At 32.3% G+C, this 15,656-nt stretch overlaps 1 protein-coding gene across 1 annotated transcript in view; it reads right to left on the bottom strand.

The window, feature by feature from the left end:
• Nucleotides 1-255: 255 nt before the first annotated feature.
• The window catches only part of LOC141402979 (cytochrome P450 4d8-like), a 43,549-nt gene continuing 28,148 nt past the window's right edge, over nucleotides 256-15,656 (bottom strand). The window contains exons 3-4 of the mRNA XM_073985108.1: nucleotides 665-1,239; nucleotides 256-602 (exon numbers count right to left, since the gene is read on the bottom strand). Coding sequence (XP_073841209.1) covers nucleotides 256-602; nucleotides 665-1,239 — 922 coding nt within the window. The remainder of the gene's footprint in view (nucleotides 603-664; nucleotides 1,240-15,656) is intronic.

Raw genomic sequence — 15,656 nt, 5'->3', positions numbered from 1 at the left:
AAAAAACATATTATACCTTTCTACCGTACTGATTACGTTTTTCGTTTTTGTTTATGCCCCTTGAATTTTTTTCTAATCAGCGATTACCGAATAGATTATCAATCAGCTGTTAGACATATTAAACGAAAAGTGAAAGTGATAAGAAAAAGTACACTTATATTTAAATAGCTTAACACACTAGAAATTGATAACGATTGCTAAATAAATAGACAATGTTTATGTTTATTGTTGTTTTATAAATATTAAAATTATCATTTAGGACGCCCTCTTCTTCAAACCCAATTGCATGCCATTGCTGGAACGTAAAACAATGCCCAAAAGTGGTTCAATGTTCTCACCGAACGGTAGCAGTTCGTATGAACGAATAATGTGTGTTAGCACAACTTTCATTTCATACATGGCAAATTTTTGACCAATACAATTGCGTGGTCCGGCACTAAATGGTGTATACTGAAAGTTATTCCAGCGGAGGGGTTGTTGGAAACGTTCAGGTAGAAACTCAGTGTGGTGTTCATAATAATCGCTGTCCGAGCCCATCATATAAATGCCAATTATCAATTCCGAACCAGCTGGCAGAGTGCCCTCTCCTCTTGATGAGTGTTCTGCAAAGAGAATTTTCGGTAAACCTTCATGTCTAAAAAAATTATTTTCTTAGAATACTTACTATATTTAAAATCTTCCTTAATTTCGCGTGCAATGAAAGGAATCGGTGGAAGCAAACGCATAGACTCCTTAATAACACATTCCATGTATTTTAGATCATTCAAATTCATCAAGGTCATCGGTTTAGGGTTATTCGCTTTACCCAAAACATCTTCGATTTCTTGCAAAAGTTTTCTCTGCACCCGTGGATGTCTGGCCAATAGATACAAAGTACAGCTAAGTGCCGTCGCTGTGGTATCATGTCCTTCAAACATAAATGTATCGACTTCTTCACGAATATCCTCATTTGTTAGTGGTTGGCCATCAATGCTGGACTGTAACAATACATCCAATAATGCCATTCTTTTCTTTGTTCCAAGATCGTTGTATTCTTCTTTGCCATTTGTGCTTAGAATAGAATCCTTCATGGAGGTTTCCAAGGCATTGCGTCTTGTCTTGATTACATTGTGAGTGAATTCATGCATTATACATAAATATCTCTTCGTTTTGAACTTCTTAATTGGCTGTAAAATGGAGAATATGATTTCATTGTGCAAGTGAACTTGTAGAAATCGCCATCCTAACATGTTTGTCATTCTGGAAAGAAAACAATAAGTAATAATAAATATTTCTTTGACATTTTTAACTAACAGGGCGAAGGTCATTTGTATACCCTCCGCCATAGTATGGAGGGTATATTAAGTTTGTTTATCCGTTCGTAACGCATTGAAATAATCATTTGCGACCTTATAAAGTATATATATATTCTTGATCAGGGAAAAATTCTGAGTCGATCTGTGCATAACCATCCATCCGTCCGTCATTGGTAATCACTCTAGCATCAACAAAATTTGAAATAGGACTTTGCAATTTTAGGAAGAAGCGTATTATATTTGCAGGCAGTTCAAGTTCGATGATGGGCTATATCGGTCGACGTTTTGGTATCGCCCGCATATAACGGTGCGGACAGATTTCAGGAATTTTGATGTTTTTAGTCACAATTTCAAACCGAATTAACTATAATTTGACATTTAGGGTTCCTAGTGATCAAGAAACGAACATTCCAAAAATTATGGACATAGGTCCATGTTTTCGTATAGCCCCCATATAACGGTACACCCCGATTTTCTGTATTTTAGCATAAACTTTAACCGAACAAGCTGTAATTAGACGTTTGAAGTTTTCAGTGGCCACGATACTTCACCACCAAGAGGCGTCAACATAGGCCCATGTTTTGGTATAGCCCCATATAGCGATGACTACCGATTTTCGGTATTGTGAGGATTTTAGGTACAATTTTTAAACGAAGTAGCTGTAATTTGATGTATGAGGGTCTCAGTGGTCACGAAACTTCTCCACCAAAAAACGTCAACATAGGTCCATGTTTTGTTATATCCCCATATAGCGGTACCTACCGATTTTCGGTATTGTGAGCATTTTAGGTACAATTTTTTAACCGAACTAGCTGTAATTTGACATTTGAGGGTCTCACTTGTCACGAAACTTCACCACCAAAAACTTCAACATAGGTTCATGTTTTGGTATAACCCCCATATAGCGGTACTTACCGATATTGACGTTTTTAGGTGCAATTTTTAAACGAACTAGCAGTAATTTGACATTTGAGGTTCTCAGTGGTCACGAAACTTCTTCATAAAAATGATCAACATACGTCCATGGTTTGGTGTAGCCCACATATAAGGGTACCTCCCGATTTCGGTATTTTGAGGATGTTAGCTATAATTTTTAACCGAACTAGCTGTAATTTGATATTTGAAGTTCTCTGTGGTCACGAAACTCCTCCAACAAAAATCGAACTAGGTATCATATAACGGTAACTCCCGAATTTCGGTATTTTGAGGCTTTTAGCTACAGTTTTAACCGAACTAGCTGTAATTTGACATTTGTAGTTTTCAGTGGTCACGAAACGTCTTCACTAAAGATAAGTTCACATTAGGCAAATATTTGATCCAGTGATCGGCAGTGTGCGCTTACTGAGGGCAAGTGAAAATAAATTTAAATGCATTATTTACACTCACTTGCCCCTCAGTAACCGCACACTGCCGGTCGCCGATAATATCCCTTGTAACATTATCTTAATTGTAATTGTACTTTTAATTTCCCCTGCATTTATGAGATATAGCACCCTAGGTGGTACCTTGCACCTGACTGAACATATTTTTTAGATTAGATTAGATAGTTTAGGCATTAGGGGTGTCCATTAGAGTGGGGCGATTTGAACACCAACACGGGCGCCTGCAGTTTCTGATTCTTGGAATTGTACTGAGCAAAAAAGTCAACTAGACCATAGGTCTAGGGTGAAAATCGAGCCCCCGGATTTTGACTTGAAGATTTTTTTCAAGGACTTTTGGATACTTTGGCATATATCAACCAAACCACTGAGATTTTCTAACCAACACAAAGGCAACAATTGTAGCCAAGACAATAATAAAGAACTCTCTAGTACATCGCAAAAGCATTGGAACGCTCCTTCAGGCAGTTATGGCCTCGAGAAAGTGCACATTTTTCGGAAAATATCGATAAATGACACTGTGCTACAAAATGGGACTCAAATTCAGTGGGTGGAAAATCTCTTTTGAAGATGAAAGCCCTCGGTGAGTGTACTAAGAACCCTAAAGGAAATCAAGTTTCCGAGATATTGCGTGATTAATGGTTTAATTTTGGCCCCTTAATTTGTGAGAAAATAGCTTTATATCTCACCAAAGCGTTATTGTAGCTTCATTTTGATATTATTGCTTTTGAAATACTTACCATAAATAGCTCTTGTAATGACGAACACGTTAATAACAAATTTTATTGAAGGATAGATCCGGTTATCTCAATTTTTGAACCGGTTATTCCGATATCAAAACCGATTTTGGAACCGGTTTTAAGTAAATGATTAACCGTATATGTATATCATTAGAAAGCTAATAAAATGGTCAATCAAATGACAGCAAGTAGCTGATTACAACTTTGTTGGTTCCGAAGCTAGAACAAAAAAACCGCTTTCTTAAACCGATTTTGATGTAAAATATCACCCAGTGATATTTTACATTTTTGTTCTAGCTTCGGAACCAACAAAGTTGTAATCAGCTACTTGCTGTCATTTGATTGACCATTTTATTAGCTTTCTAATGATATACATATACGGTAAATCGGTTACTTAAAACCGGTTCCAAAATCGGTTTTGATATCGGAATAACCGGTTCAAAAATTGAGATAACCGGATCTACTCTTCAATAAAATTTGTTATTAACGTGTTCGTCATAACAAGAGCTATTTATGGTAAGTATTTCAAAAGCACCACATACCAATAACGAATATACATAAAAACAAAACATAGTTTTCTGAACAAAAACCGGGTAAATGTCAAAAAGGACCATGAAAACGGGGAAATGTCGATTGGTCATCAATGAGAACCGTACCTAAAATCTTCTGAACATCATTTTTGTAGAATATTTGGATGCTGTAAAATCTCGTCTTCTGGTACTTTTACTACGGTTCAAAAAATAAAGGACGAAAAGGACATAAAAGGAATGGAGTTAGAGGGATAAAATATTCTACAAAAAGATTCACCATTCGATTTGACTGAAGACATGTAATATCAAAATGAAGCTACAATAACGCTTTAGTAAGATATAAAGCTATTTTCTCACAAATAAAGGGGCCAAAATTAAACCATTAATCTCGCAATATCTCGGAAACTTGTTCTATGGTGAAAATTTCCTTTAGGGTTCTTAGTTCACTCACCGAGGGCTTTCATCTTCAAAAGGGATTTTCCAGCCACTGAATTTGAGTCCCATTTGTAGCGCAGTGTCATTTATCGATATTTTCCGAAAAATGTGCACTTTCTCGAGGCCATAACTGCCTGAAGGAGCGTTCCAATGCTTTTGCGACGTACTAGAAACTTCTTTATTATTGTCTTGGCTACAATTGTTGCCTTTGTGTTGGATAGAAAATCTCAGTGGTTTGGTTGATATATGCCAAAGTATCCAAAAGTCCTTGAAAAAAATCTTCAAGTCAAAATCCGGGGGCTCGATTTTCACCGTAGACATACAGTGGTGTGAAAAATAATAAGGACACTTCAATCCATAACCAAGATTACATTGAAAACTGACTAAAAAAGTGAAAATTACATTAGTTTATAAAATTTATTGTTTTCTTAAAATGTAAAGAAAAGTATTATTAAAATATTTTGATTGCTTGTAACCATATTTTATTTATCTTTTATATTTTATGCGAATTGTCGTAGTTTGGAGTGTGAAAAATAATAAGGACACTTCATGACATCTTTTAATAAGAACCAAACTTGAAAGAAATTAATGCAGGTTTTTATTAAATAATGGTAGATAACGTGTTTCAGTATCATTAATACTTTGTAGATGATCCTTTGTTTTCTAAAACGGAAGCGCATCGTCTGGGCATCGAGTCGACCAAATTTTGGCACTTCTCTACTGGTATCGCGTCCTACGCAACCTGTATAAGTTGCCAAAGGTCGCCATAATTTGATGAACACTTTCCCCTGCTTGATTTTTTAACTTCATTCCACAACATTTTTCAATCGGGTTCAAATCAAGGGATTGTATGGGCCATTCTAACAACTTAACTTAATTATCCTGAAACACTTTATTTTTCATTTTGCCGTCATTTTTGGGTCATTAACCTTGCTAAAGACTCATTTGAGAGGCACACCCCCTTCAGCATACGGAAGAATTATATTTTTCAATATGTCAATGTAATCTGGTGATTTCAAAAACACTTTGAATACTGTATAGAGACCCCACAACATAGTAAAAAAATGAGCCCCACACCATGCTGTTACCTCTGCCATATTTAGCCACCTTCAGAGTATATTTTGGGTTATATTATTGATTTTAAGGTCTTCAACCCTGATAAACTCCTCTATCGGAACAAAAAAATATATTTGGTTTCATCAGACCAAAGAATGGTACGCAATTTTTCTTGGACCAAGCGATGTGATTTCTAGCAAACTGAATTATTTGCTGAATATTTTATACCCTGCACTACTACGTGGGAAGTGTATAATTTTTCGCTTAAAATTATACTTTTCTGACACTGTGGGCTCTAATGTGGCCACCACAGAGGTTTTTAGCAGTTGCTGATGCGTCAAAATTAATATTTAATTAGTTTTTTATTCATAAAGATGTGGTAAAAGGATCTTTTTTAATCATCGAATAACGCATTTATTATTACAGGTGCAATTTTTGGATTTCTGCTACGACTTTTATCTTTGAAATTCACTTAGCTGCATCCTCCACCATTGTTTTTAAAGATTTTAAGCTTTTTCTGTAATTTTTCTGTATGAATTTCCTTGTTTATGTAAACATTTAATGATTTCTCGAGTAGCGTGATAACAATGCGCATTTTTACCCATATTTGCAAAGAAAAACTAAAAAATACCGGTAGATTTCACATTTAATTAATAGAAATTAATTCATTTTAAACTTTTACTTACAGGAAAGAATCACAAAAAATAATATCCATTTATTTTTACTAAAACGAAAAACTGTCCTTATTATTTTTCACAGCAGAAATCACGGATTTTACGAAAAATATTTGTTTTGTATAAAAACTAAACAGAAAGAAACCAAAATCGTAACGGGATTTCTTATTGCAATACATGTGCATTTTCAAAAACAAATTTCCATCGCAAATTCTTCCATTTTGCACATTTTAGGAGCGACCAAAAGTTGTGAATGTCACTGTCCTTATTATTTTTCACACCACTGTATGGTCTAGTTGACTTTTTTGCTCAGTACAATCCCAAGAATCATAAACTCCAGGCGCCCGATAACACTTTTTTCCTTCCATACAAATCGCCCCGGCCTAGTGTCCATAGTCGAAATTTTTTTCCACCTAAAATTGTGAAAAGAAACTAATTATTCCATTCGGCCCGGTCGGAACATAACGACTTTTTACTTTTTAAATATTAATTTTTAATTAATTTCTCCTTTGAGTCAAGCTCAATAATCGATGATAATTTTTCAAGTGAACTCACACAACCACCACTATCCCTATTGGAAATGTCAATAGTGAATCTATACTGATAACAGTACTACTGACAAAGTGTAGACAACCCATGCAATTTCCTATAGCCATTTTGTATGAATGTGTCATTCGAAGGTCAGTAGTAACATTGGAACTAGTATGTCTGTAGCAAGTCAGTAGTTCTTCAGGTACCATGTGTTGACAATAGAGGTAGTGAGACAATAAAGGCATTGGGTGTAGTGAGACAATAGTTCTTGAAGAACCATATGGAGACATTGGTACCACAGATTCACTATTAGATTTTGTTGGTCTGTATGGAGCTGATCTTATTTCTGTAACCATTAGCAATGACTGTTTAAGTATTACACACCACCATGATGTCAATCAGTTTCTGAGCTGACCAGCAGCAGCATGTGTTGTGGAAAATATAAAGTACCACAACATTCAATGGTATAATAATAATTGTTCCACAAATATCCCAGAAGGGATAAGGGAGACTTTTCTCATATCAACGAGTGCACCCCGATTCACATTAGCTCAATGATATGGGGCATACTGTTTATCGCCGAGTCCGAACGGCGTGTCTTATTTATTTACTTATTTATTTATTTATTTATTTATTTATTTATTTATTTATTTATTTATTTATTTATTTATTTATTTATTTATTTATTTATTTATTTATTTATTTATTTATTTATTTATTTATTTATTTATTTATTTATTTATTTATTTATTTATTTATTTATTTATTTATTTATTTATTTATTTATTTATTTATTTATTTATTTATTTATTTATTTATTTATTTATTTATTTATTTATTTATTTATTTATTTATTTATTTATTTATTTATTTATTTATTTATTTATTTATTTATTTATTTATTTATTTATTTATTTATTTATTTATTTATTTATTTATTTATTTATTTATTTATTTATTTATTTATTTATTTATTTATTTATTTATTTATTTATTTATTTATTTATTTATTTATTTATTTATTTATTTATTTATTTATTTATTTATTTATTTATTTATTTATTTATTTATTTATTTATTTATTTATTTATTTATTTATTTATTTATTTATTTATTTATTTATTTATTTATTTATTTATTTATTTATTTATTTATTTATTTATTTATTTATTTATTTATTTATTTATTTATTTATTTATTTATTTATTTATTTATTTATTTATTTATTTATTTATTTATTTATTTATTTATTTATTTATTTATTTATTTATTTATTTATTTATTTATTTATTTATTTATTTATTTATTTATTTATTTATTTATTTATTTATTTATTTATTTATTTATTTATTTATTTATTTATTTATTTATTTATTTATTTATTTATTTATTTATTTATTTATTTATTTATTTATTTATTTATTTATTTATTTATTTATTTATTTATTTATTTATTTATTTATTTATTTATTTATTTATTTATTTATTTATTTATTTATTTATTTATTTATTTATTTATTTATTTATTTATTTATTTATTTATTTATTTATTTATTTATTTATTTATTTATTTATTTATTTATTTATATTTATTTATTTATTTATTTATTTATTTATTTATTTATTTATTTATTTATTTATTTATTTATTTATTTATTTATTTATTTATTTATTTATTTATTTATTTATTTATTTATTTATTTATTTATTTATTTATTTATTTATTTATTTATTTATTTATTTATTTATTTATTTATTTATCTAAATCTGCTGCTGCTAAATCTGCTGTCATACTGTTCAACAATTGGATTTCTAAAGTGAGGCTCCGCCGAATATATTTTGGGGGAGCGATAAGATTATAAATACGAACAAGGTCCTCAAGTCGCTGGCCCCCAGTACTTGTTGATTACTTTTAACGCAAAGCTATGCCACTGCAACACTATGGTATAGAGATCGTAATGTAAGAGGATGATTTTACGTCTTTTCGTCCATGACATATGTTACATGTTAAATTCCTTCATAGCTGGCTTTGTGCAGTTCATCCATTTGAGAAATATGAAAATATCCGTCGCTAAATCTGCTGTCGTACTGTTCACCAATTGGACTTCTAAAGTGACACTCCCCTTTTTTTGGGAGAGCGACAAGATTATAAATACGAACAAGGTCCTCAAGTCGCTGGCCGCCAGTACTTGTTGATTACTTTTAACGCAAAGCTGTGTTGCACAAGTATGGTATGCAAACTTTATCGCAATGAGGACTGCATTAAGGTGCCTCCTTATAACACAAACTTGTGAACATTTTAAATGCTGGCTAGGAGCTACCTGAAGGAGTTTGACCAGGAGAAGAATTACGATGTTCAAAGGTCGGACCAAAATGAATCGGCACTTTAGTTGGTCACCGTGGACTACTCAGGAACCATGGATTTGTCACGAAAAACATTATATCGCTGTTAACATTACAAATAATACTTTCGAACAGCCCTTAAACTGCACTTTAACGAAAATTTTGAAGATTTGTGAGGGTGGTACCCGAAGATGTTTTCCAATATAGACCTTTTGGAAAGTCGTCATTAAAGTCGTTAGTTTTCGTGCTCATCAGTCTTTTAAATTGTTGCCTACAGCTTTTCATAAAACTTCTTTAGGTTAAAGAGGGTATTTACACTTTGATACGACCAAAAATGTGTTTCATCGAAATAATAGTTTTAGACCCAAGTATGTTTGTACGATATCCGTTTCAGACAATTTTGAGTCGATCTAGCTATGTCCGTCCGTCTGTCTGTCTGGCTGGTGCGAACGATAACTCTCAAATTTTGGGTATCGAAATATTTTGTCCAGATTTGATTTAAGTTCGAAGATGGGCTATCTCGGTCCACTCCTTCAGGTACCTGCCCCTCTAAAGTTCAAAAATGTTCGGAAAAATTGTCCGCACGATAACTCTTGAAGGTAGTAACCGAATTAGTCCATACTTTGCACATCGTGACATTTCTACCAGACATAGATAAGGTTCCAATATGGACCTATTGGTCTACTCTTTCAGGTATCTCCCACACAAAATTTTGCTTAAGTGCAGTTTAAGGCCTAATCTTAAATCGCTTTGATTTTTGTTGCAGTCACTTGTATTCACTACCCCCATTACGATGATATAATTTTTTTCAGGAGCAAGTCCATACTTCCTCAGAAATCAGCACGAAAACTGCAAACAACCCATATAATACCATGTGTCGTAGTTGGAGCGCACGATAACTTTCGAACGGGTCAACATATTTGGTTCAAATTTTGGGTCTTTCAATATTTTGTCCAAACTTAGTTTAAGTTTGAAGATAGACCATATCGGTCCACTCCTTCCGGTACCTCCCCCACAAAGGTTCAAATTTTTTGGCCAAGATTGTGGGCATGATAACTCTAGGAGGGAGTAACCGAATTGAGCCAAACTTTGCTATTGGTAATATTACTTTCAGGCATAGATCGGGTTCTAATATGCACTATATCGTTCCACTCATTTGGATACCTCCTACACAAAATTTGGAAAAAGTACAGTTTAAAAACTCCTCTCTGATCTTATTAATTTGTGATGCAGCAGGTTGCACTTGCGGCCCCTGTTACGACGTTGTAATTTTTTTTCATGGGTAAGTCCACACTTCCTGAGATAATGACCCAAATAGGTCCAGAAAATCCTACCGGCACCACCTAAAGTGGCTAATGTAAAATAACCCTTTAAGAGAGAAATCGATTTAGTTCAAACTTTGTAAATTGAACAGTAAAAAAAAAACAGTAAAAATTGTAATATATTTAAATTCAGAAAATTAAGTACAACATTTTTAATTATATATTCTGTAAGGAAAATATCCATAGACTACTAAAGAACAAAAAATATTTCCTACAGATTTGTATTCCGGAAAATTCGAGATCATATTTATAAAAGTCGCGATATCTCCGAAACTAGAAGAGATAGAGCAAATCTGGCAAAAATTCGAGATAATTTTGATGAAATTCGCGATATCTCCGAAACTAGAAGAGATAAAGCAAATCTGACAAAAATTCGAGATAATTTTGATAAAAGTCGCGATATCTCCGAAACTAGAAGAGATAGAGCAAATCTGGAAAAAATTCGAGATCATTTTTTTTAAAAAATTCAAGTTCAACTTAATTTTTATAAAAGTCGCGATATCTCCGAAACTAGAAGATATAGAGCAAATCTGGAAAAAATTCGCGATCATTTTGATAAAAGTCGCGACAGAGCAAATCTGGAAAAAATTCGAGATCATTTTTTATAAAAAATTCAAGTTCAACTTCATTTTTATGAAAGTCGCAATACCTCCGAAACTAGAAGAGATAAAGCAAATCTGGCAAAAATTCGAGATAATTTTGATAAAAGTCGCGATATCTCCGAAACTAGAAGAGATAGAGCAAATCTGGCAAAAATTCGAGATCATTTTTTATAAAAAAATTCAAGTTCAACTTCATTTTTATAAAAGTCACGATATCTCCGAAACTAGAAGAGATAAAGCAAATCTGGCAAAAATTCGAGATAATTTTTTTTTTAAATTCAAGTTCAACTTCATTTTTATAAAAGTCGCGATATTTCCGAAACTAGAAGAGATAGGGCAAATCTGGAAAAAATCGAGATTATTTTTATAAAAGTCGCGATATCTCCGAAACTAGAAGAGATAGAGCAAATCTGGCAAAAATTCGAGATCATTTTTTATAAAAAAAAGTTCAACTTCATTTTTATAAAAGTCGCGATATCTCCGAAACTAGAAGAGATAGAGCAAATCTGGCAAAAATTCGAGATCATTTTTTTTTTTAATTCAAGTTCAACTTCATTTTTATAAAAGTCGCGATATTTCCGAAACTAGAAGAGATAGGGCAAATCTGGAAAAAATCGAGATTATTTTTATAAAAGTCGCGATATCTCCGAAACTAGAAGAGATAGAGCAAATCTGGCAAGAATTCGAGATCATTTTTTATAAAAAAAATTCAAGTTCAACTTAATTTTTATAAAAGTCGCGATATCTCCGAAACTAGAAGAGATAGAGCAAATCTGGAAAAAATCGAGATTGTTTTTATAAAAGTCGCGATGTCTCCGAAACTAGAAGAGATAGAGCAAATCTGGAAAAAATCGAGATTATTTTTATAAAAGTCGCGATATCTCCGAAACTAGAAGAGATAGAGCAAATCTGGCAAAAATTCGAGATCATTTTTTATAAAAAAATTCAACTTCATTTTTATAAAAGTCACGATATCTCCGAAACTAGAAGAGATAAAGCAAATCTGGCAAAAATTCGAGATCATTTTTTTTTTAAATTCAAGTTCAACTTCATTTTTATAAAAGTCGCGATATTTCCGAAACTAGAAGAGATAGGGCAAATCTGGAAAAAATCGAGATTATTTTTATAAAAGTCGCGATATCTCCGAAACTAGAAGAGATAGAGCAAATCTGGCAAAAATTCGAGATCATTTTTTATAAAAAAATTCAAGTTCAACTTCATTTTTATAAAAGTCGCGATATTTCCGAAACTAGAAGAGATAGGGCAAATCTGGAAAAAATCGAGATTATTTTTATAAAAGTCGCGATATCTCCGAAACTAGAAGAGATAAAGCAAATCTGGCAAAAATTCGAGATCATTTTTTTTTTAAATTCAAGTTCAACTTCATTTTTATAAAAGTCGCGATATTTCCGAAACTAGAAGAGATAGGGCAAATCTGGAAAAAATCGAGATTATTTTTATAAAAGTCGCGATATCTCCGAAACTAGAAGAGATAGAGCAAATCTGGCAAAAATTCGAGATCATTTTTTATAAAAAAATTCAACTTCATTTTAATAAAAGTCGCGATATCTCCGAAACTAGAAGAGATAGAGCAAATCTGGAAAAAATCGAGATTATTTTTATAAAAGTCGCGATATCTCCGAAACTAGAAGAGATAGAGCAAATCTGGCAAAAATTCGAGATCATTTTTTATAAAAAAAATTCAAGTTCAACTTAATTTTTATAAAAGTCGCGATATCTCCGAAACTAGAAGAGATAGAGCAAATCTGGAAAAAATCGAGATTGTTTTTATAAAAGTCGCGATGTCTCCGAAACTAGAAGAGATAGAGCAAATCTGGAAAAAATCGAGATTATTTTTATAAAAGTCGCGATATCTCCGAAACTAGAAGAGATAGAGCAAATCTGGCAAAAATTCGAGATCATTTTTTATAAAAAAATTCAACTTCATTTTAATAAAAGTCGCGATATCTCCGAAACTAGAAGAGATAGAGCAAAAAAAATTCAAGTTCAACTTAATTTTTATAAAAGTCGCGATATCTCCGAAACTAGAAGAGATAGAGCAAATCTGGAAAAAATCGAGATTGTTTTTATAAAAGTCGCGATGTCTCCGAAACTAGAAGAGATAGAGCAAATCTGGAAAAAATCGAGATTATTTTTATAAAAGTCGCGATATCTCCGAAACTAGAAGAGATAGAGCAAATCTGGCAAAAATTCGAGATCATTTTTTATAAAAAAATTCAACTTCATTTTAATAAAAGTCGCGATATCTCCGAAACTAGAAGAGATAGAGCAAATCTGGAAAAAATCGAGATTATTTTTATAAAAGTCGCGATATCTCCGAAACTAGAAGAGATAGAGCAAATCTGGCAAAAATTCGAGATCATTTTTTATAAAAAAATTCAACTTCATTTTTATAAAAGTCACGATATCTCCGAAACTAGAAGAGATAAAGCAAATCTGGCAAAAATTCGAGATCATTTTTTTTTTTAAATTCAAGTTCAACTTCATTTTTATAAAAGTCGCGATATTTCCTAAACTAGAAGAGATAGGGCAAATCTGGAAAAAATCGAGATTATTTTTATAAAAGTCGCGATATCTCCGAAACTAGAAGAGATAGAGCAAATCTGGCAAAAAATCGAGATCATTTTTTATAAAAAAATTCAAGTTCAACTTCATTTTTATAAAAGTCACGATATCTCCGAAACTAGAAGAGATAAAGCAAATCTGGCAAAAATTCGAGATCATCTTTTTTTTTAAATTCAAGTTCAACTTCATTTTTATAAAAGTCGCGATATTTCCGAAACTAGAAGAGATAGGGCAAATCTGGAAAAAATCGAGATTATTTTTATAAAAGTCGCGATATCTCCGAAACTAGAAGAGATAGAGCAAATCTGGCAAAAATTCGAGATCATTTTTTATAAAAAAAGTTCAACTTCATTTTTATAAAAGTCGCGATATCTCCGAAACTAGAAGAGATAGAGCAAATCTGGCAAAAATTCGAGATCATTTTTTTTTTTAATTCAAGTTCAACTTCATTTTTATAAAAGTCGCGATATTTCCGAAACTAGAAGAGATAGGGCAAATCTGGAAAAAATCGAGATTATTTTTATAAAAGTCGCGATATCTCCGAAACTAGAAGAGATAGAGCAAATCTGGCAAAAATTCGAGATCATTTTTTATAAAAAAAATTCAAGTTCAACTTAATTTTTATAAAAGTCGCGATATCTCCGAAACTAGAAGAGATAGAGCAAATCTGGAAAAAATCGAGATTATTTTTATAAAAGTCGCGATATCTCCGAAACTAGAAGAGATAGAGCAAATCTGGCAAAAATTCGAGATCATTTTTTTTATAAAAGTCGCGATATCTCCGAAACTAGAAGAGATAGAGCAAATCTGGCAAAAATTCGAGATAATTTTTTATAAAAAAATTCAACTTCATTTTTATAAAAGTCGCGATATCTCCGAAACTAGAAGAGATAGAGCAAATCTGGAAAAAATCGAGATTATTTTTATAAAAGTCGCGATATCTCCGAAACTAGAAGAGATAGAGCAAATCCGGAAAAAATTTGAGATCATTTTGATAAAAGTCGCGATATCTCCGAAACTAAAAGAGATAGAGCAAATCTGGCAAAAATTCGAGATCATTTTTTATAAAAAATTCAAGTTCAACTTTATTTTTATAAAAGTCGCGATATCTCCGAAACTAAAAGAGATAGAGCAAATCTGGAAAAAATCGAGATTGTTTTTATAAAAGTCGCGATATCTCCGAAACTAGAAGAGATAGAGCAAATCCGGAAAAAATTTGAGATCATTTTGATAAAAGTCGCGATATCTCCGAAACTAAAAGAGATAGAGCATATCTGGCAAAAATTCGAGATAATTTTTATACCCTCAGCCTTTAGGCTATGATATCTCATACGGGCAAAATGTGCCTCATCGAAATAATGGTTTTAGACCCCAAGTATGTTTGGACGAAATGTGTTTCAGACAATTTGGAGTCGATTGAGCAATGTCCGTCCGTCTGTCTGTCTGTCTTTCTGTCTGTCTGTCTGGCTGGCTGGAGCGCACGATAACTCTCGAACGGATGAACCGATTCGGTTCAAATTTTGGCTTTCGTAATATTTTGCCCAAACTTAGTTTAAGTTCGAAGATGAGCTATATCGGTCCACTCCTTCCGGCACCTCCCCCACAAAAGTTCGGAAATGTTCGGAAAATTTGTGCGCACGATAACTCTTGAAGGGAGTAACCGATTTGGTCCATACTTTGCCCATCGTGGAGCGTGTACCAGACTTAGATCAGGTTTTAATATGGACTCAATCGGTCCACTCCGTCGGGTACCTCCCACACAAAAATTTGGAAAAGTTCAGTTTAGGACCATCTCTCGAATCGCTTTGATTTTTGCTTTAGCTACTTGTATTCACTGCCCTCCATACGACGGTATAAGTTTCATCAGGGGCCAGTCCATACTTCCTGAGAAAATAGCCTGAAAGTTGCAAAAAAACCCCTATGACAACGTGTGAGGAGGTTGGAGGGCAAAATAACTCTCGAACAGGTCTGCCGATTCGGTCCAAAGTTTGGCCTTAGTAATATTTTGTCCAAACATAGTTTAAGTTCGAAGATAAGCCATATCGGTCCACTCCTTCAGGTACCTCCCCCACAAAAGTTCAAAAATGTTCGGAAAAATTGTGCGTTCGATAACTCTTGAAGAGAGTGGCCGAATTGGACCATACTTTACACATCTTAATATAT

This window comes from Musca autumnalis, unplaced genomic scaffold (genome assembly GCF_047663935.1).
Source record: "Musca autumnalis isolate F117 unplaced genomic scaffold, ASM4766393v1 scaffold_4, whole genome shotgun sequence".
Classification (NCBI taxonomy): Eukaryota; Metazoa; Arthropoda; class Insecta; order Diptera; family Muscidae; genus Musca; species Musca autumnalis.
Note: the sequence above shows the minus strand (reverse complement) of the source record. Positions and strands in the feature narration are given on the sequence as shown.